The sequence below is a fragment of the Epinephelus fuscoguttatus genome, linkage group LG20, assembly GCF_011397635.1.
Source record: "Epinephelus fuscoguttatus linkage group LG20, E.fuscoguttatus.final_Chr_v1".
Classification (NCBI taxonomy): domain Eukaryota; kingdom Metazoa; phylum Chordata; class Actinopteri; order Perciformes; family Serranidae; genus Epinephelus; species Epinephelus fuscoguttatus.
Genome location: NC_064771.1, coordinates 21648301 through 21671035, shown reverse-complemented (window position 1 = coordinate 21671035; position 22735 = coordinate 21648301). Strand labels below are relative to the sequence as shown.

General features: G+C 42.9%; 1 protein-coding gene across 2 annotated transcripts in view; it reads left to right on the top strand.

Annotated features, from left to right (window-relative positions):
• Positions 1-22735, top strand: part of LOC125880464 (dynamin binding protein) — a 69433-nt gene that overhangs the window by 26882 nt on the left and 19816 nt on the right. Inside the window, exon 4 of one of the 2 annotated variants that reach the window (XM_049562976.1) lies at positions 641-2839. In XM_049562976.1, the coding sequence (XP_049418933.1) occupies positions 641-2839 (2199 nt within the window). Of the gene's footprint in view, positions 1-640; positions 2840-12188; positions 14073-22735 lie in introns of those variants that run through there. The other variant, XM_049562977.1, reaches the window with a different exon arrangement.

Genomic DNA, 22735 nt, shown 5'->3' with positions numbered 1-22735 from the left:
TTTATCGTCACCTCTTATGTGGCGGCTGATCTCGTCCTCTGCTCGGAGAGTAAGGAGCTCCTGGACCTCACTGTCTCCTCAATTTGCGGACAATTTCCACTGCTGTTGTTCTTCTTGGAGTTAGCTGCTAACTGCTTTTTGAATCTCCTGGCGCTGGGTCGCACACATAACACATAATCAAAACGTCATTCCTGTCCCGTCCTGCCGGCTGTCCCTTTTACACAGACATTGATTTGGTGATGTTACTACCTCTGCTGCCGGCATAAAGACAAGACAACACTCTTTGTCCCCCTATACAGCGATCGTACCTTTTCATAAAGAACAGCGAGGCAGCATAATAGCATAACATTGCCACCTTGAGCAGGCAGTTCCGAAGCAGTTAGAGAATCAGAGGGATATAAACAAAATACAAACAGCCTGCATGTGCTGTTGTTATCTTTATATCCTGAAGCTTTCCTGCCGTGTGCATATTTCTCAGTGTTTATGATTCTCTTCTCATCTGTTTTACCTAAAAAACACTTCAGAACAAAACCTGACTCTTTTTGTTGACTTTAACTGTGACATAAAATGTTTTCCTTCAACATGATTCACATCAGTAATATGAATATTAAAGTGTTCCCTTTATTCTGTGTCTCTGCAGGGGATGTGGTAGTCGGAGAGGCTGGAGGGTCCATGGACCTCGGAGAAACCTGGCAGCGTGGTTGTAACGCCTGGGGCGCCCGCGGTCTATTCCCCACGTCATGTGTGAAGGAGCTGACCCTCTCCGGCCGCTCCAGGCAGCTGTCTGAGCGCTCAGCTCAGGCGCAGGCTTCAGAACTCCCACCTTACGCCCTAGGCCAGGCGCGGGCCCTTATGAGCCTCCACGCGCAGCTCAATGAGGAGCTGGATTTCCGCGAGGGCGACCTGATCATCATCACAGGCCTCCCTGAGCCGGGTTGGTTCCAGGGGGAGCTGGATGGCCGCAGGGGCATCTTCCCAGAGGGGTTTGTGGAGCTCCAGGGATCTCTCCGATCACCTCAGGAGCCATTGGACTGCCAGTATTTGAACAATGACTCAGAACAGTTTAGCTACGAGGACCCTTATGATGCAGGAGAGGGGACTGAGGAGGAAGGTGTAGAAGAAGGAGAGGTGTTTACAAGAGAGGAAGAGGAGCAGAAGGAGGCAGTGATAGAAGAAGAAGAGGAAGAGGAGGAGGGTGGTGTCTATGTAGTGGCACTGTATGAGTTTCGGGCTATGGAACCAGGCGAGTTGGACTTTGATACGGGGGATCGCATCCGTCTTATAAGCACTTTGGAAGATGGTTGGCTGGAGGGGGCGCTGCGAGGGCGGCGTGGTATTTTCCCTCATCGTTTTGTCAAAATGGAGGATGACGGGCAGAAAACTGCGGAGGAAACACATGTTGGGGAACCAGAAGATGACAAAGAGAACAGCTCAGGTCATCTTTGTCCCAATGGGTCAGAGAACGACCCCGAATGGAGGACATATGAGGATCATACAGTGTGGGACCTGGACTACTTTGAGAAGACTGAGGAGCAGAGATGGCAAAACAAAAGCACTGGAGCTCAACCTAACAACAGAGGACAGAGAGATGGGGGTGGCAGGCCTGACTCTCAGCCACATAGACCTGTCCCTCCAGCACAGAGAGGGCCCGAGAGACCCAAATCCACTCCTCCAGCAAGACCCAGACTCCCATCTCGGCCTAGCTTGCCTGCACGTAGCCACAGACACCATGGCTCATCTTCGGGTGCACATCAGTCGAACTATACCAACGGTAACTCTCGACCCTTACAGCCTAAACTAACTCATAGCCAAACCCTCCCTCATAGCACTCAGTCTGGGTGGTCTAAAAACAGCAGATACCACCAGAGGCAGACAAAGGATGATGCCACTCCCAGTCACAGAAGCGGCAGTCTTGGCCAGGCGTTATTGAACCTCGTTGAGGACCATAGGCAGAAGAAGCTAACCCGCCATAGTAGCGTCAGTGATGCTGATATGATGAGCACTGAGGCACGGCAGCGTTCCCAGCAGACGATACGTGGCTCCAATGGTTTAATGCCAACTTCCTTCACCCTAGATGCCCTGGCAACCTCAGCTGGTGACCTGGAGGCCAAGCTGTCCCAGCAGCTTTTTGAATTTGAGAAAAGCTTGACTTCTTCGTATAGTGATACAAACATGAGCTCTGCCGCCTCTGCTTGTGACATGAGCCAGCAATCCAGTATCTCACGCCACTTTTCTATAATGGACTTCAGCGATGAAAGCGATATCATGCGAGGGTCCTCACACTCACCAGTGTCCCACCTTTTGCAGTCGAACTCTGCCTCTTCCTCACTAGAGAGGCGCAGGACCCTTCGTCCTCCCCCTCCTCGTCCCAGAGTCCTTCGTCCCCCAGCCCCTGCTGCGTACAAACCAGCCCGCCCCGCTCCACGTCCCCCTCCTCGGTGCCCGAGACAAAACACCGCTCCTCCGAATATCTTCTACACCCCTGACGAGCCAGCCGCAAATCTGCTGGACCAAATATCAGAAGGGCAGGCGGAGTTCGGTGACCTTGCGGCCGCCCAGGAGCATGAGATCCAGTGCCAGCTAGAAGCTGAGAAAGAGCTGGAGAGAGAGATGGAGCTGGAGAGACAGAGACAGAGGGAAGAGGAGGAAAGGTATCTGCTGCTGCTACGGCTACAAGAGGTGGAGCACGACATGGAGGCATACGCACACACGGCAGAGGAGCTCAGGACCATGCTGGAGGAGGAGGAGGATGAGACGGCTCGCATGCAAGCCATGGAGAATCTGGAGTTCTGCAACTACACGCTGGAGACGCTGGCCCTAGAGCAGCAGCAGCTACAAGGTAAGACTGTTGGGCAGTGGACTGGGAGTAGGAGAAATGTTGTGGACATTCATGCTTTTATTAAACAGTTGATAGTAGAGTGACGTTAATAACATGCAGTGAAGGTTCCAGCCTGGAATCATGTTGGGATCAAGAGTTTCATGAGTCTTTGGTTAGACCCAAAATTGGACTTTAGAGGTTAGATAACATGATAGAACTGACGAGGTTGGTTTGATTCAGCACTTTACACTGGCGTCTTTTTCTCACAGATACCTCACTGAAGATATATATCGTGTATCCAGTCAGCCTGAAAATACAGAGAAATGATTTTTTGTCCATATCGCCCAGCCCTAATCCAGAGCCAGTGTTTGGTTTGTCCATTCTTGGATACTGTAGAAACAATATGACTGTGTGTGTAGATATAAACAGCTCATTCTAAGGTAACAAAAGCAACAATTCATAGTTTCAGTTGATTATATACAAATGAAAACATATTATATTCCATATCTGCCAATGGACGCCTCTAAATCCTACACACTGGACCTCATCTGCAGGCTTTAACAACTGACATTAAGAAAAGCAACACATCAGAAAGAGAGCAAGCAAGCAGCATCAGTCATTTCCTTTTCAGTTTAAAAGTCAGCTAGTTACTGTGGCAGGAGACGATAGATGGAGACAATGCAGTAGAATTTGTTTTACTTGACGTCATAGTTGACTTCTAAGGCCCTGCGGGGTAGCTCCAATGGTAATACGCAGTCAGTGAAGACAAAATGTAATATAGCAGGAATCTAACTGTAAGCCAGTGCTTACCAGATTTCCTCTTTGACTTGTTATGCCGACACACACACACACACACGCACACACATGCACACACGCACACAGGGAAACTATTTATTTAAATTCCACTGTAAACTATGCAAACAAGACATCCCTATTTACTGTCCACAATGATCGACGGAAGCAGGATTGTGTATTTAAATTAATGTGTGTGTGTGGAAGTTGCTTTGTCTCGCTACAGTGGTAATTTAGAAAAGTATAGTGGATTTGGCAGAATCAGCATGTTGCTGCAGGGTTTAGGTGGAGTAAGCGGAAACGAGTTTGTGAGTTTGAGAGTTGCTGTTTGAAATAAATGATGTTTCTAAGTATTCAAAGTTAACGGCTCAAACAACAGTAGTCGTCGAGCCAAAGCTTGTTTCTGCCACCTCGTACTGTCTGGGTGCACGGAGCTGTCTCTGGCAGCCCAACGCTTTTTCACATAGGTACGAGGTGAATTCCTGCACATGGTGAGAGGTTAAGCAACGCACGTGGGCCTCTGTCTCTTTTTCCACTCACTCCCTCTTTCTTTGAGTCCCTCTGTCTCTATCCAAGTGTCCTACCTCCTTCACCTTGCGCACAGTTCCCTCACTCTGCACCTTTCATCCTCCTCCTCCTCCTCCTCCTCCTCCTCCATCATTTGCTCTTCTTCAAAAGGAGTAAGGAGGGGAAACGCGTTGGATGTGGTTTTTGGGATTTTGGCAGTAGTGGAGACGGACAGGGAATGGCACACTCCAGAGCGCGACCCAAAGTGTGGTTGTGGCGAGCTGTGACTTGGCCCGTGGCTCACCTCTCCACACTGTTTGGACTCGGGAGGGAGGTCAGGTCCAACAGAGTGGCAGGTAGGCTGGAACTTGGTGATTATCATGAGTGAGTCGGAAACTGTTTTGCAATTTATATTTATGACGGTGTTAGGGACATTACGTGTTAATTATTAAAAGCTTGGTAATAAAAGAGAGCGGCAGATTATATGAATTTATTAGCCATCAGTGACTTTGCCAAACTCTTTGCACAACGGTAGCTATCACTTAAACGTCACTGCGTCATCTAGCTCTGCTGTGATTGGTCCAGTCTGAGTCTTGCATGTTCTGCTTTGGGATGTCTGTTTGTTTGACAACAGATATCACGGCCTACAGCCGCAGACTGAGACCACCGAGGAGCATCAAACTGTGTAACCCCTTCTGTAGGGAGGAGAGCTGAAACAAAGGACACTGACATGATATTCACCTACATTAGGTGCACTTTTACTTTATATGATGTACAATATTACTTTTCAATATCATGATCACTTGTTAATGTGGTGCAGTATCATTTTGTCAAATCATTTGCAATGCTACTTCACATTGTTATATCATATTCAATATAACATTGATTATCAGGCGCAGTTTTCCACTATTTTAGTTCATTTTTAGTTCATTCTTACTCCTATTGTTTCTCTATTAAGCACTGTTTTTTGCTTCTGCTCCTTGAAAACACTTCTGACTTGTATATTTGTATATTTTGCCAGATCTTTAATACCCTGTTGTTTCTAAAACTGGTCCCAGTGAGTGATCCCAACCCGACTGATTGTTGACCCCACTGATTGTTACTGGTTGAATTGAAATTAAATTAAATAATAACAATAATAATAATAATAAATTTTATTTGTATTGCACTTTACATTTTAGTAATCTCAAAGTGCTACAGAGCAGGATAAAAAAAATAAAACAGATTAGAATTAATACAATTTAAGAATTATTAAAAATTATTAGAGACCATACTGTAAATAGTTAAAAGGAGAACCTATAAAAGACATCAGCACCATGTGACGTTTGACGTTTTCCATATTTGCCTGATACACCCAGAGGTATCAGGCAAATATGGACAGTGTCACAAATCATTGAGCAAGACTTGTATTTTCTGGCAACATTGGAGGTATGGGGGCAAAAATCGATACAGTATAGTATTGAGATATTTTGTGTGGCAATATTGTGTTGATACACAGCTTCCAAGTGTCATTTTTTTTAAATTATTATTGTTAGTAAATGATTAATATTGCAAATACAAATTCATCTTTTGTGATCAAATTTTTATGTAGTTTCTTTGCAAAATAATAATAAATCAAATAAGCATAGCCTCATCTCACCCATATGTGTCCATATGTTTTTGCGGTTGTTGCAATCTCTGAAAGAAAAATCGACCTATTATCTAACCCTTCCCTTCCCTCCCGACCCTGGCTGACTAATGATGACCTGTGATGGAACAAGAGAAGGAATAAAAATAATAATAGTAATAATAATAATAATAATAATAATAATAATGATAATAATAATAATAAATGCATGCAGCAATAAATAAGATGAGAAAAAAATGAAAAACAAAAAAAAACTACAAAAAATAAAAATAGGCTAAAAAAATAAAAATTAAACTTTGCCTGCTGATATCTGATAAGCCAATATATAAAGACTCATTTGACCGATACCGATATCAATATATCCACTTTTTTACTCACCTTATCTTAGTGATCATCGAGTCTCTTCTGTAGTGGAATTAACATCATATTATGCATGCATAGTCTTTCTTGTGATGGCCCACCAGTAGATGGAGACATGAAATACAATACTTTTCAGTGTATGAAATATTCATTCATTGTGCAATATAAGAAAAAGTTTGTTGGACTATTGTAATAGTTCATTTTAAAGCCAATATTGTCCAATACCAATGGCATACTGATGTTATCTGAGCACACAAATCACTCATGGCCATTGTAGTTAGCAGCCCCTCTGTGACTTGAGCGTTGGAAAAACACTTTTTTTTTTTTTTTTTTTGGTTATTGTGAAAATCCTCCTTTTAGTGTTTTTACTGGTTTAAATCACTGGGTCAGTTTTCTAGGAAGAGACGTCTGCAGCAAAACCCCCCTGAGTGTCTGGAACAGAGGTCACATTAGCTTGCGCTGGGCAAGTGGCCTACTTGTGATATGCCAAATAGTGTCTGAGGAATGCTGATTTGTAACATGAAACTGCTTTATTCAGTGTTTTTACCGGTTTGAATAAACTGGTCCGAGACCTCTGTGGATAATTCGGCGCCCGCTAAAAACCACCTGAACAATGAACACAGAGGGAAATCTGCCTGTGAGAAGTTTCACTTGGGTACAATCTGCAAACCGAACTGTTTCTCAATTATTTTTCTATGATATTGTTGCTTCACATCAGATGTACTTGCATCAGCTCTCTCAAACACACACACACGTCCTCACTCATTCAAAAGCTTTCAGTCTAATCACCGCCAACAGCCAGGTGTCTTTGTCATGTTAATGTCTCTCATTGTAATCAGTCAAAGTTTCAATGACCTCAGTGATTGACAATCAAACACTGATTGTCAGTCACAGTTGAGGCTATTGTTCCCGTGCTCTGTGCCCATCTTGCTAAAGTAATCTGATTACTGCCGGATGATAATCTAATTTGATACTTTTTCTTTAATCTTGTTTGTCATTTTACCAGTAAACTAATAATCAGTAGTATGTGTTCCATTTTCTTGTGACATTCAAATGAGTCACATCCTGTCACTTAATGCTTTTCAATGGATGATATTTATGTCTGCGAATGACAGGTATCAGCCTGAGGGCAGGAACTCGTCCTGCTGGCTACAGGTGCCTCTAAGGGTCATGCAACCAAATAGTTTCCATTCACTCATCACACTGCAGGAATCCCCACGTCCTCCTTTCACAGCCATAAAATCAGATATTCAATCTCTGTTTTTCCTTTGATAATTTCCACACTGTAAAATGTGTAAATGGACTGAGATAGGAACTTGATTTATGCGCGCTGAGGGAAAGACAGCCGTGCACACTCCCACTGCACAGTGTTTGATATGGTAATTATCGACACATTACTCGGACACAAAAGCTTTCAGTAGGTGTTGTTAGTAGGATATTTTGTTTCCCTTTGTTTTCCCTTTTAAAATGTTGCTGCTCACAGGAAGGTGTGTACAGTACACACCAAGCATACTCTCAGGACCTTTGTCATTCTACTGCTATGCATACACACACACGCACGCACACACACACACACACGCTCACCCAGGAGTGAGTGTTTTTCCGTGCTTTTGCAGGGTGTGTTCCTGAGGGTGACGTTTGAAAGACAATGGCAGCTTATTGTTACAAGGCAGGGAGTAAACTTCAACATGGGCTCTGCCTGAGCTCCACTGTGCAGAGGCCGGCTCAGAGTCCCTGTAGAAGCTGAAAGAGGTGTGATACTAAGGAGCAAAACAGAAAGAAACAATCGTATGATTACAGAGTGTGACTGATATGATAGCTTTTCATTTTGTGTTTATCTGTAAGTTTTAAGTGAGTGCTGTGATGAGAGGGGTGATAAAGGTTTCACGCCCAGTCTGATTACGAACAGGTCAGGCTGTTGTTTGTGCATGGCTCTAAGGCTGGGCGGTATGGCTGACATCAATATTTTTCTGCTATCAGTATTAGAAATGGGACGATAAACTATTTTAGCACCGATTGTAATAAAAAGCACAATAAGTTAAGGTAACAGTGGTGGATTTCCATTGTCGGGATAATCCCAAATAACGTGTCCCACAGCACCCAAGGAGAATGCTTGATAACCAACAATAAAGGAGACTCTGTAGAAAGAGGCTGCATATGCACCAACATCAAAAAGCGCAAAAAATCTTTGATACACTATGCCGCATTTTCCTAACACAACATTGTACAGAGATAATTCCTCTCAGTCATCACTTACAACCCAATTGTGTTTTCTCATATTCCTTTTATTTTCTACATTCCTGGTGTTAATGGGAGTGTAGTCTTACAGCGTCGGCTAGAGACCAGGTGCCAGAATGCAAGCAGCAGGCATCCAAGAGACACAACACCGTAAATTCGCAAATATAGCGAGGCGAAACACCAAATAAGAGTGAATCCAGGGTTGGCTTTTACTTAAACTCTTAATGGCGAGCGTGTTAAGAAACAGTAACCGGACAATCCTGCATAGTATAACCATAGACTGTATATAAAGATGGATGACATGACACCTCCCCAAAAATGAAGCCAGAACACCTCGATCGCCCCCTGGTGGCTGACTGCAGTGTAGGTCATAACGCCCGCGCTCTTCATGTTAGTGGATAGGACATGGGTCAAACTAAAAAATCAAAGTACATATGAAATAAATTTTCCCCAAATATGTCTTCTGTCATTTAAGGTCATCTTTATCACGCTGCTGTATGTTCAAATGTTCCTTTATCTGATAAGTTTGTTTGTTTTTTTAAGTTATTTAATGCCATAAAACCGGGATTTTACGCCATGACTGACAGTTGTGTGAGCCAATCGGTGGGCTCGCATTCAGTGTTGCTGCTCGTAATCAGTCGGACGTGTGTATGGGTGGGAAACTTGATACCGCAGAGATCACTACTGTGCAGACTCTGGCTCCGAATGATGTCACCATAGCAAGATGGCAGCTGCCATATCTGGGATATTTTAGCTTCACTTCTGTACAGTGGAAGTAAGTGGAGATGCCTCATCCATCTTTAGATACAGTTTTTGAGCGTAACTTTTATCAAGTATTGATGTATTTCAAATTGAAATTAGTGATGCCAATCTGTGACTGGCTTAAAAAGGTCACAGAAATAGGCGTCAGTGGTTTAGTGGTACAGCAGGCGCCCCATGTACAAGGCTGTTGCCGCAGCGGCCCGGGTTCGAGTCCAGGCTGTGGCCCTTTGCTGCATGTCTCTCCCTCTCTCTCTCCCCCTTTCACATTTAACTGTCCTATCCATTAAAGGCAAAAAATGCCCAAAAAAAAATCTTAAAAAAAAAAAGGTCACAGAAAAATCAAATTGATGTTCTATTGAAGGAGCTGTGTTTTTCAGTTATACATCTGACATTTGAGAAAACTTGAAAAATTTCATTAACAGATTTCTTTATATTTGTATCATGAATGCTCACAATCATTTATTCGGACAACCACATTTTGAAACAAGACATCATCATTTAATCACGACACAACTCCACTGAAAGTTGATGCTGTATGTGCATCGCAGTAGTAAGTCAGTATCTTTCTCCTCAAGTATCCAAATCATGACTGATTCAGAAATTAATCATATTATATGAAGACGTCGCTGCTCTGCTCTGTTCTCACACTGTCCTGCAGGTTTTATTGTCTCCATCTCTTTGTGTTTCATCTTCTATGTTTAAGCTTGTTGACCTTCAGCCTCACCTTATTCTTTAGACCCAGTGTTCCTTTCACCACAGCCTGATCCATTTAACACCGTTTTGAGGCTCTGTTGCAGCTTCAGGTTTCCCTCAGTCAGCCCTTCAAACTGGGCGACTTCTAGGCTGCAGACCATCTGATATATGACCTTATTCCTGGACGTCACACCACTTTTTATCTAGACATGCTAAACATTGATCAAGCTCTCGACGGCTTCATTTACATAACCTAACACAGCCACGCAGAGGAATGTTGTATTTGGCATTCCTGCAGTTGACACACGTCTACAGACACACAGTTTCGGTCGCGTTCTGCTACTGAAAGCTGAGATGTTGAACACTGATAATTAAACAGTCTTACGTAAGAAGAGAACAATGTTTAAGTGAGATTTCTATGTTCGGCCTTGCCTTGTGAAACTGTCTGTGCTCAGTGGGAGTTTTAGTTTGTGCGCTGCAAATGTGCTCGTGATTTACAATAATTGCGTTGTTTTTCTGGAAGCAAACGAAATAAGTTGCAGGTATTTCACACTGTGTGTCGTAAACAAGACACAATAGAGGTGCAAGATAAAATCAGCCAGTGTGAAGGTGTTTTGTAGTGTATACAGAGTATCTAAAAGCCTATTGTGGCTTTGCTGGAGTCAGATTTGTTGTTTGAGCAGTTTTATTTAAGTAAAGGGCTTTGCACACCAAGTTCGTATTTTTGTGTGCATTTTTTTTTTTTAACGTGTTGTCCAATAGAAATCGTTGTGCAAAATGGACACATTTCCTCCCTTGCTTCTCTTCCCTGGAGTCACCTTCCTGGCTGTCGTCATTCTCCACCCGTGTCTTGCCTTTGGCACTGCAGCAACTTGAGTTATGAAATGATACTGTGAAGTTATTAAATTTCACTACGCTGTAAGCATCGTCATTGCTGTTGTGAATGTTACCTTTGTCTTGGAAGATTCCAGGAAGGACATTGCTTCCATGTGTTTTCACTTCTTTTGTTGCTGGCCTGCCGTCCACTTCTACCCTGTTCCTGTCTCTTGTTGCGGATGTATGCGCACCGCAGGTTACGCCACATTTTCTTTACCGGTTCTTGGTCAAACAACTCTCTCTAGACTTTTGAAAGATGAAATCTTAAAAAGACAGACGGAAGTTTTGGAGTTGATGTGTAAATGTGATCTACACAGCATGAGGTGGTATTTATTTATAAAGGTGCAACAATTTTGGACAAAAAAATACAGACTTGGTGTGCAAAGGCCCTTAGAGCTACAGTTTTATTGCCGTAAATGTTTCTGATACCCATATTTAATCCAACCACGAACTAAATTTAACTCAAAATATAAATCTTTGAGAAAAAAAAGTTGGTATTCCAGCTTCTAATTACACTTAGATTGTTTGAATTGATTGTAAACTAACACTATCCCACATGTGTGTGTATCACGTGCACTTGAGTGTATGCACGTCCTTTAAACCTGTCCCCTTGGTGCCTGCCTCTTTCATGAAGAGTTAAGGAGGGGTAGGGATATATTATACTCCAGCTTTATGAATAGGCCGGAGTTTTTTCTCACACTGAAAGATCGTGTCTCTTCTGAGAGCGAGGACAGTCCTCAACAATAGCTCATTGTGCACACCAGCAGCTACTTTTTCAGTAGCTGCCCCAGCTTAATCAGGCTGTGTACTCTCAGAAATCTCTCCCTCTCCACACTCATCTAAATTCAATAACCCTCCTTTGCTTAGATCTTTCACTTGTTTTCTACCTCACGCTTCTCTTGTAATCATTACCTCAAAAGAAAACTTGCTTCTGACAAAATCACGTGGACATCTTCATGTGTGAATGTTTGCTCCTCCCTGAAATGTAGAGCAAAGTCACACTGACAGACTGAAGTCAGTTTCAGTTTACCCACAAATATTGTGGCCTTTGGACCAGTGTTGAAAGTGAGGATACGTGACTGGTTGTAAACACAGACAGGAATGAGTTGCGTTGGCTCCAAAGGCTGCATTAATGACCTGCATGGCAGTGAAACCTGCAGGAAATAGCAGAAACAAAGAAAACAGGATACAAGGAAGGATGGAGGATTGTTCATCGCGGTGAAAACAAGAACATGGTGCCAAAAGTCTGAAGCAGCTCAGAGGCAGAGAGTGAAGTGAGTCTACAACTTCCATTAAGGATCAGGCAGACTGTTTTCCTGCAAACAGAGGTAGTAGCCAAGTGAAGCAGTGGGAGGGGCTGTTGGGCTAATCCTCCACTCATGTGACTCTACTGAATCATTAACCCAAGGAGGCCCCTCCTTCAATAACCCCACCCCCCTTCTTCCTCCACGATTCGCTGAGATAGCTGCGGGGAGGGTTCGACTTGGTTACACTGAGGGCTGGGAGGTGCTTGGGCCGGGCAGTCCTGCTGAGGCAGTGGAGAGGAGACAGAGAAAACAAGTGGGAGAGTTACAGACAATATGCCTGACAGGTGGAGTCTCCCACGGCGCTTTGTTATGGAATGCAGGAATCTTTGGACAGAGCAAATAAGCCACGTTGAACGGGAAACTGTGTCGGCACCGTGTAGGCTGATTTAAACAGCAACAGCCATGAAGAGCCCGGTGGTTTATGGCAACCCAGCCATGTTCAGTCCAGTGGATTGGAACTATCCAGCTGGTCCCCCGGTAAGGAGAGGGAAGAGTGTGGAGGAGCTGGGGGATGCCGGCTGGGCCAGAGAGAGGGAGAGGATGGCCCATCTGCAACACCTACAACAACTACACCAGCTGCAGCTTCACCAGCAACAGGTTGGATATCCTGCGTATGGGGTTGTTTCTCCTGGACATCCACAGGGACCAGTCATGGTAGCAAGTCCCAGTGACCCACTTCCACCTCCAGGCTTCCCTGGCGGCATGATGGTGCCTGTAGGTGGGCCGGGGCCACCTGCTGTGCCTGTGCCAGCTCAGTGGCAGCCACAATGGGATAACCAAGCTCCAATTAGACAGGGCACTGTCTGCCACCAACCTAGTTGGGAGTTTGATGACCCGCACAAGGCAGCTTTCCAAGAGAAGAGGCTTCAGGGCCAGAATGTTTACTTCCACCCTGGGTCAGAGGATGGCCACCTAAATGTGAGGATATCTGAATGGAAAGGCAAGCATTGTTTTTACCAGGGCCCTGAGGATTACAGCCAGCAGGACTACAACAGAGTGCCACAAGAAAAAGACAATAGTGACTTAAGAACTCATGAGAGGTATGATAAATTGGACGAGGACAGACGGAGAAGGGACGATTGGGGCAGAGAAAATGATCGATATGATCACAGGAGTCGCAGAGACTCGGAGGAGTATGATCACAAGGACAAATACAGGCAAAGGGATCATTATGACAGCAAATATGATGACCGCTATGACGACAGAGACCAGCGATATTATGACAGCAGGAAACAGCGTAAAAATGATTACAGAGAACGGGACAGTTACAACAGTGAGTATGAGGACTACTATGATCGTAAAGACAGATATGCTCGCAGAGACGATTACAGGGATAGTGACCACTACTATGAGCGTGACAGGGATTATTATGACTCTAAAGAGAGTGAGCGCTATAGAGAAAAGGAACACTACCGACGTAGAGAGGACGACCGCTACTATGATGAGCAAAAACGTAAAGACCACCACTATGAGGATCGATATGACCGCAGAGAAAACAACTACAAAGACAGGGATGATTACAACCGAAGGGGTGAGGACACCTACACCAGTAAAGGAAGGGGTCAGTATGACTCTGACCTGGATGAGCACCGTGGTTATAAGGAGTGGGACCACTGTGACAGGTACAGAGATTCAGGTGATGACGACCACCGAAGGAGGGACCGCTACAAAGCAAGGGATCACTATGAGCGGAGAACTGTGGACTATGACCATGAAGACCGCTACGAATCCAGAGAAGGGGATCGGTCCCCCTACAAGCCCAGAGACAGGTACCGAGATTTACGCTCACTATCCGTAGAACCGTATGAGGAATACCCCAAAAAAGGTCGCAAGACACACTGCGAGGAGTGGGTCGAGGAGCAGAACCAGAAGTTGGCTCTCAGGGGAATCCATTCTTTTGAGGATCCTGGTATATACGGGCACAGTGACGATCAGGAAAAGGGATATGAGTCGAGCGCCGGGAGTGTTGGATCAAAACGTGGTCGCAAGCCTGTCTATGTGGGCTCGCTGGATCGCAACAGCTTCTACAGGAAGACGGCTCCAAGCTCCCTGCGAAAGTCCAAATTCGCCACCACAAGGAAGCAAAACAAAGGTAAACACAGGATTTTGTCATGTGAGCGAATGTATTCCACATGCTGTATTTGCACAGTGTGTGGGGCTTGTGTCATGCTCAGGTACAACTCCACATTACTAAACTGATCTTAAAAAAACAAAAGGGGACACATTGTTGGAAGGTGTTTGTCATTCCCAACTCCTGCAGATAAAACAGGGCGGGGATGCTGACAGTCTTTGGAGTCTCACTTCTTATCAGTGTTGACCTCCAGAGGTGCCTTTATAATCAATGCTGGGGGCTTCAAAGTGCTGAGTAGCCAGACTCACCTGCCTAGAAAGCGTGTGCTGGAACCTGTGTGTGTGTGTGTGTGTGTGTGTGTGTGTGTGTGTGTGTGTGTGTGTGTGTGTGTGTGTGTGTTTGTGTGTGTGTCAGTATCACCTGTCTCACAGGAAAGTGAGCTGTCAGGTATTCGTCAGCCGAAGAACCTGGAGAACAGGTTTTGTGGGTTCTTTGGTTTTTATTTTCCCTGTCATTCTCCTTGTCTGCAGTTTTCCTGTTTGCTGCCAAACTCTGCATCACTGATGCTATGTGCACCTATAACAAGTCTGGTCAGTTCTTCCATGACGGAAAGGTCTGTCTCTTGCTGTCGTGGTTGTTGATCTCATACACGTACACTTAAGAACTTTATGGTGATCATAGTGGATCTGATTTAGAGATAATTTCAAGTATATTTTGTATACAAACCATATCTTTATTTACTGCATACACCTCAGCCCAAATGTTACAAAACTAGGGCTGCATAGTAACAGAAGAAGATAGAATTTTTTTGTTATTCTCACTTTGCAATATCTGTCGAAATAATTGCTATTTTATTTTATTTTATTTTATTTTATTTTATTTTATTTATTTACTTATTGTGCATTTAGTGCAGCCCTATACAAAACCCGGTTACCAAATACAGTGGACAGTCAATGAGGTTTGTTCTAACCAAACTGGTCTTTGTGATAATGAGTCATGTATTGAAACTAAACAAAACTTTACTAAACCCTAACCTCTAAAGCGCAGTATCATTTGAAATTTTTCAAAAATTTTTGGGGGACTTAAAGATGTTTTGACCCCTTTTTTAATGAAAAAAAAAAAAAACAGTGTAGTGCATCAGTATCATATAAAAAACATACATGTACAATATAGTCTAAATCAGTGGTTCCCATCTGGTCCATCCACAGGATTTCTCTTTAGTCATTAGTTCAAGGTCCACACAGTTTAATATATTCAGCATCATGAATGTATTTGGCCATGTCCTTGAGCTGTCTCTGACAAGTAGCTGCCCATTCTCTCACCCATTCTTTAGCAGGATGTGGCACTTCAAATCAAAAACTTTGTGCCAGAAATTCACTGTACCTCAAAATAAAGCAGGTTTTTTTTTTTTTTTACAAAGTTGACACTTTTGGGAGTCACTTGCCGTCCATTCAGAATGGACTTTTGGACCGTGACCTACCAGTTGGGAACCACTGGTCTAAATTAAGAAAAGTTTACTTGAGGAAATATTGGTCCAAAAAAAAAATAGTAAACAAGCCTAAGGGCCCTGACACACCCAACAATCAGCTGTTGGTCACTGTCAAGCCATTGGTTAGTGTCTGTTGCCCTAGTTTTTGCACTAGTCAGTCTTTGTCGGCTGTTTTTTGGCAGAATCAGCATGATGAAATGGTGTCAGAGATAGCAGAGCCTGTCACTGAGAGAAGTTACTCTGATTGGCAGTTCAGCTCTGTATATGAGAAAAGAAACGGAAGTGAGGAAAGTAAACAAAACAAAACAAACTTGTTTTATTAGGTAGGATTATTACCTTTTTTTTAGACATACAGAAATGTTCTTTAATTGTTTGTGTTATTGTTCATTAGTGCACTGTTCTCTCAACATCAGGTTGTGTTATTAATGTGCTAACTGGCTAATTAGCGCCTTGAATCCGTCCTGTCTGGTGTTCCAGTTACCCTTTTCTGAATTAAGAATACAGACTTCCGCTACCTGCTGGTATGGAGAGTTATTCCCTTTCATGGAGGCGCAAAACTTACCTGTGAGTTGGCCATATGCTGCAGTGTGTTGAAGTGCAACTTTTTGGCCGAGACACAGACAACTAGAGGCATTGCAACTAGTTCTTTAATGTGGGTTTGGTGTGTTTGGGTCTTAAGAATTTAACCAGTCATTTCATACTAACTTTACATACTATGGACACATTTCAGTTGGTCTTTACTCAAAGTATTAGAGTAAATGCTCAGCCCCAGGGCAACAATGTTATCAACTGTTAACACTGAGAAAGGTTCAAAAGTGCAGCAGTGTGTAAGCACAGCAAACAACTAATACAATATCACAAAGTAGGTGTGCACGTGCGTTTGAGTTTGTTCCCCAAGGAATCGAAGAAAGAGAGAGAGAGCACTCTTCTCCCCACTTCATTGTGTCTGAGAAGAAGCAGGTGGCGCCCCATGACCCCTCCCCCAGTTACCTAGAAACACACACACACACACACACACACAAAATACACACTGGCCCCCACCACACGTCCATTTCGGGAGTCCAAGTATTAATCCCTAGCGTCAGCATGGTGAGTGGATGGCGGGGGTCTGTCTGGTGCCAGGCGGTGGCCAGCACTGGTCTGACTCCTTCACTGCAAGACTAGACTGATGCTCAGTGTGTGTGTGTGTGTGTGTGTGTGTGTGTGTGTGCTTGGGGAGGCTTATTTAAGAGATGACGCCATTTTTAAAAAACACACACACACACGCACGCTTGCTTCTGCAGTCGTCCTGTCATCCTTTAATCTCGTTAAACTGTTTCAGCTCTGTCAGGGGTTTGCCCCGAGTAAAGCATTTGATAGCATGGCTAAAAACATTAGACCATCTCTTTGCGGCGCTTATTGGACTTACGCTGTGACTCGGTGACATTGAGGTGATGGCTGAGGCTTTTTGAGATGGGCCTTTAGCATGTACAGGGGCCTTTGTTCTCTGTAAGCCAGTATTAGATATCAGACTTCTCTGTGGGGCTGAAAAATCTATAGAGCCAAGTGAACAGCAGCTGCTAATCAATGTTTCATCTGACATACATTTAGCTATTGAAATTCTAGTTATAATTTGTACTATGAACTTGAAAAAACCCTATCAAATATAAGATTTTGATTATACAGGTGGTTTTCTGTTGATGGTCGCACTCTTTAACTTTTAAAAAATATACATATTCTGCTGTATGGGCAGAGTTTGAGCGTCTGTGTGTGAGTAATGTGTCGTCATCCAGCTATGATCTGGCAGCGTATGCTCTGTAATCCTCGGGGAGTCGCAGCCATTGGTGGGCGGCAGTACGAGGGTGGGGTGGGGGGAGTTAGGAGTTAAGATCTCAAATCGTCTGACAACACTGCTCTAAAGACGCCTTATCTCACTCCTGGCAAGCAAAAAAAGTCAGTCGGCAATAATGATTTAGCTCATTAGCTCCAAATGTCTGCATGAGTCAGGAACACACAGGGGAACACACTCGCATGCTGTGTGTGCTTTGTGTAGCTAGTGTCATCTCGACATTTCCAACTCCAGTGCAAATCAAAGAGAGATGCTTTGTGAGTTTATACCCTCCATATTTGGACTGTTGTTGTGGTACAGACATTTTTGGGCTCTGGAGCTTTAGTAGTGATCAACAGCTAAGGTGAACAATAAATGCTCATGATAACAGTCTGGAGAACGAGGTAGTGGTGTGTTCAAGGACTGTCTTTATCATATGAAACTCAGAAAAAAATGCACTTGCATTAAGTCAAAAAGCTTTTATTTAAAAAACATGGCTGCTTACATTAAAACACTGGCTGGTTTCGACCCTGAGCACCAGGGTGCAAAAAGGTGGATAGAAGTCAAGCAAACATTTTATAAACTTGGTAGGGGGTGTCACCCAATCCTGATAACTAAACGCAGGTGGGTGACAGCAGTGGATCACAATGAGAGGCCATTTTGAGGGTGACATGCCTCCACAAGTGTTCAGAATAAAACATCCCTCACAAAAAAGAAATTACTAAACAAACGTCAAATTTACATCCATCATAAGCAGCCATGTTTTTTTAATTTAGTGTTTCTGTTAGATGGGTTAGCAGCAGCGCTAAAGGAGTGTCTCTTGCACTTCTCTGCCTGGTTAGCACGAGCTAACACAGCAGCAGCGGGTAACATCCAACACCAGTTCATTAAACGGTCTCGAAAAACTCACATGGACACAGACACAGCTTGACTCTGTTGTGAAACCCGTTGATAACTGTTAGCAGTGTGATGCTAACAGTTAGACAGGAGGTGGGAAAGAGAGGGGAAGGGGCTGAGCGAATCAATACACTGTGCACAGCTATAAAATTAAATAAGATTTTACCCAAATACAAATGTTGATGTTGTGGTTGGCAGCCACATATAAATCAGTGTAAAGGAAACAAATATCTGAATCCCTTAATTACAAAGCGAATAATTACTGAAATGAACATCTGAATAATTGAATATTCTGGTCCAGCCTTGCAGCACATCAGTGTTAAAAACTCGTCATACCTCAGTCGCAGGTTAGATGATGCTGCTGGTGCCTGCATGAGTAAAAAGACTGATGTTATCTTTTTTCAGACAGAAGTGTGGGAAAGACAACTGATCTTTGACCCTGTGAACTTTCCCATCAGGAGCAGTTTACTCTTGATAAGGCCTAATACAGGTCATACAGCATGTTTGTGTGACTGTCACTCCTCTTGTTTGTGTGACAGAGTCATGTTCATAACCAAAGTCGTTACCTGAAGATTTTAGTTCACCACTGCTGTATTTTCTGTTGATTTAACTGTCATTCCACCAGTTTCCCTCAGTTTCGTGCTCCAAAGGCTCCCCACTAAACACCTTTGTTGGTATTTGTTAAACAAACTTTGGTTGTTCGAATGTTAATTTGTGGTTAAGGCGGCTGCAGTTGTTTTATTTGCTGTGCACAAACTGTCACAGTGGTTACAGGTGTTGGTCTTTGCCGCTGTGACATCAGCTTTAGGGACTAATACAGGCTTCAGTCTCAAACACTGGCTGTATGAACAGAGCCACTTAAAACAATATGATCAGTATCATTTTACATTTATGTTTTGGTTTTATATTGTAATTAGGATAGTCACTAAGTAGCGCTGCACAATTGAATCAAATATTATCGAAATAACAATATGGCCAAGTGCGATAATCAGATCACAGGAGCTGCAGTTTTTCAACAAAGGTAAAATGTGTCACAGCATGAAGAACTGTGGTGCTACAGAGATGCCCCGACCTGAAAATGATGTTCCAGATGTAAGGGAACATGCTTGTTTGGGTCAGACCCCAGCTAAAAACACATCGTCATCATTTTTATATTTTTCCAGTAGAAAAAAAAAAGCAAAAATGACCATTTCCTCTAAAATAGCGACTCATATCGCAATTGCAAAATCTCAGAATAATTGCAATATGATGATATTTTTGCATATCTTGCAGCAGTATTATTAAAACAAGCCCAAAAATCAGGTGTTTGTGTCTGTCAGTTTAGTTTATTAGATATCCCAGATGCATGGAGCAGTTAAACAGGAGGTTATAGTAAACCATCTTGTCTTTTTGCTATTGTTAGAGGATGTTTACAGTAAGGCCCCGATCCTACAGAGCACTTTTTTGTAATTGTTTTTAAAGAGATTGAAGCGTTTTGCTTGCAGCGTTTGCATTGCCAAGGGCCTGGCGTTTTTTCCACTGTATATGCTAGCATCCCACGTAGAACAAGTAGATAAGTGTCTGACATTGTGTTTTTTCTCATTGTCCAATCAGATGAATTGAGAGGCGGACCTTCTGTAGTGATGATGACAACGAACTAGTGGTGACTGTTGCTGGATATCCGAAGTTTCATGACTTTACCAACAGTAGTTCCCATAATCTGAACAGAAAACAGCAACACAGGGTAAAAAGGATGTCAGTAGCTTAACATTAAAAATGCCATCAAGTAGTTGAGGCCACAATTTGTTGAGATATTATAACTTGTCCTTGCAGTTTGGGCAACCTTTACTATCAAAACTTTTGACCAAAAATAATTAAAAAAGATAACTGTGTGGAGCCACAAAACATATTTAAGCCTTATAATAAAGGTAACACAGCCCATTAACTCTAAATTAGCCAACACTAATAGTCCAAATGAGCAGTCATTAATATGTTTTATCACAACATAGCGACTTTGTAGGGTGCAATTTATGATTATGTGGTATTTTAACTTTGCAGAGCTGGCAGTGAAAAACAAATCTGTCCACACACTACTAAATTCTCTATTTCATTACAAGACTTTTACTTTTTTGGATTTGGCTTCCATAGCTAACCAGTTAGGAAGACTCAAGACTAGCCACTGCTATGGAGGTTCGGCAAAATTTCAAGGAAAAGGAGCAACAACATTTTAGTTATTGAAATGTTTTTTTAATTCGGTATATAAGCTTCACATTTTTACAATTGGAGAATTTAAGAATTCTTTAGGCCTACAACATTGATAAATGAATATTAAAATGTTAAAAACAATAAGAAATAAAAATTGTTAAAGCCACAGGGAGCCACTGGAGAGGGGCTAAAGAGCCACATGTGGCCCCAGAGCCACAGGTTGCCGACCCCTGGCCTAGGGCAACATTGAAAGTAAGTGAAGGGTTAGCTTAACACAAACTATAAACTGTACACTGTAAGTTACCTGAAACTAGGACAGTCAAAATAATAAAAATGACTTATCCAGAATCTCAAGTACTGCAAAAATTTGCCTTTTTTTCTCTGTTCAGCTCATGGTAACTACGGTGGGTGAAGTCATATAGCTCCAGGGAACCAGCAACAGCCACCCCCTTCTAAAAAACACTGTCTGACCGGAGGCAGGCAGTGCAGAGTGTTGCAACTTGCGAAACACGCTCTGAAGTGGCTCGGTCTCATCGGGGCCAATGAACTTTACTTTCTGTCCAAAACCATTTTACATTAAATGTATGGTTGTACTTTGAGTAATATAAAGAGGTCATGTTGTCACCCAGCCCTTTATTTGTATAGTTCAATGCACAGAAAAGTTGAACTCAATAGTCTTATTTACTTGTGGGAAAACTCATAAAGCCCTCAGGCAGATCTTTGTCTTTACTTGTCCTACAATTAGCAGCAGATCTCAAAGTCGCAAAGCAGTTCTCACACTCAGGTTGTACGTAAAGGGCAAATATGTTCCCACACAGGCAGTAAAGCCAAACAGATATGATGTCATTAACTGTTTTTCCTTTGCATTTGGATACATGACCTTTAAAAAATGTCCAGAATTATGTTTTTTACCATGTTGTTGCAGCACTGTGTGTCACCGAAGCACCTGTGGGACCCAATAGACCCATTATCCTCCCCCTTCTCCATTTACTTGAATTCCATTACAGCTTTTTGGATGAATAGGTCTGTCACTTAATGGCTTTGGTTTCTCCTAAAGCTCCGTCTGCACATATGCAAAACTGATGGTCTCTTGAAGAAATTGGGCATTGTTCGTCACACAAATGAGACGAAATGAGAAATTCCAAGGAAGTCAGAGATCACACGCAGCATTGTTGCAACTTATTTATTCAACTTGTTAATTATGTTTCCACCTGGAAGCAAGAAGATTTGTAACTGTTGGTGTGTGATAGTAGATGCTAAACACAGGATTATGTCTGGAGGAAATCACATTCTGAATGCTACATGTATCAGCGCACAACCTGCTTTGATAGTGACCAGACAGAGCGGCTGTGATTACAAGGCATTCCCAACAATGTTACATAAAGGCTGCTGTGAGATTCTGCCAGGAGCAGGAATGTGACCTTTTGACATTTGACCCTAAAAAGAGATAAACAGGATGGTATGTCACTGGATACACTCCTCCCGTTTTTCATTTTTAAGTGAGCTTCTACCTGGTGCAACAGCTGGTGGTGAATCTGTGCAAAAGGCTGAGGGATATGGCCAAAAAGAGACGTGGGTGATTCAAAAATATGCTCAAAATTAAGATTTTGTTTGTTTCTTTAGAGAAATAAAGGCCACAAAATGTGTGTCACAGTTTGTGGCCCTTTTAAGAGTCCTGCCAATCTTTACTCTGCCTGTGCTGACATGATATTTTTATGTCGGTTACAAGCGTCATGGATTATTTTTTAACACATACAATATTGAATACAAGTCATGGCTTGCAGGTTGTTAAGTAAATATTGTTGCAAGTGTTGGCATTTTCCAGACTCTGGGAGCTTGTATGAACTTATTTTCATGTCTGAACTGAACTGGCACACGTTTTTCTCATGTGATCGTTTCTGCAAAGCCACTCCCCGTGCTCCAAAACTTGGCTTGATATGAGAAGGGCCCCCGCTATTCGTGTTGCCATGGCGACGGTGCATTCTGCTGTGAACTTTGGAGCAGAGCACACACACAGCACTGATTGTGTGTGACCTTAGAGAGCTCCGTGCAGGCCAAAACTTTTGACTTTACACGCTTGTTAGTGGAGGACGCTGACGACAGTGGGACTGTTTGAAAACTGGATTTGCTGCAGTTGTGCAACAAAGTAAAATATCCACAAAGGATTTTCTAAGTAGTTCAGAAGGAAAAAATAGCCCTGAATTTACTTGTGTGCCTTTGGATTTATATCAAAGATTTAAAAACATCAGTCTGTGCAAAGATAACTTGTGAGGATTGAGGGGAAAGATAATCTAGGCATCATTATTT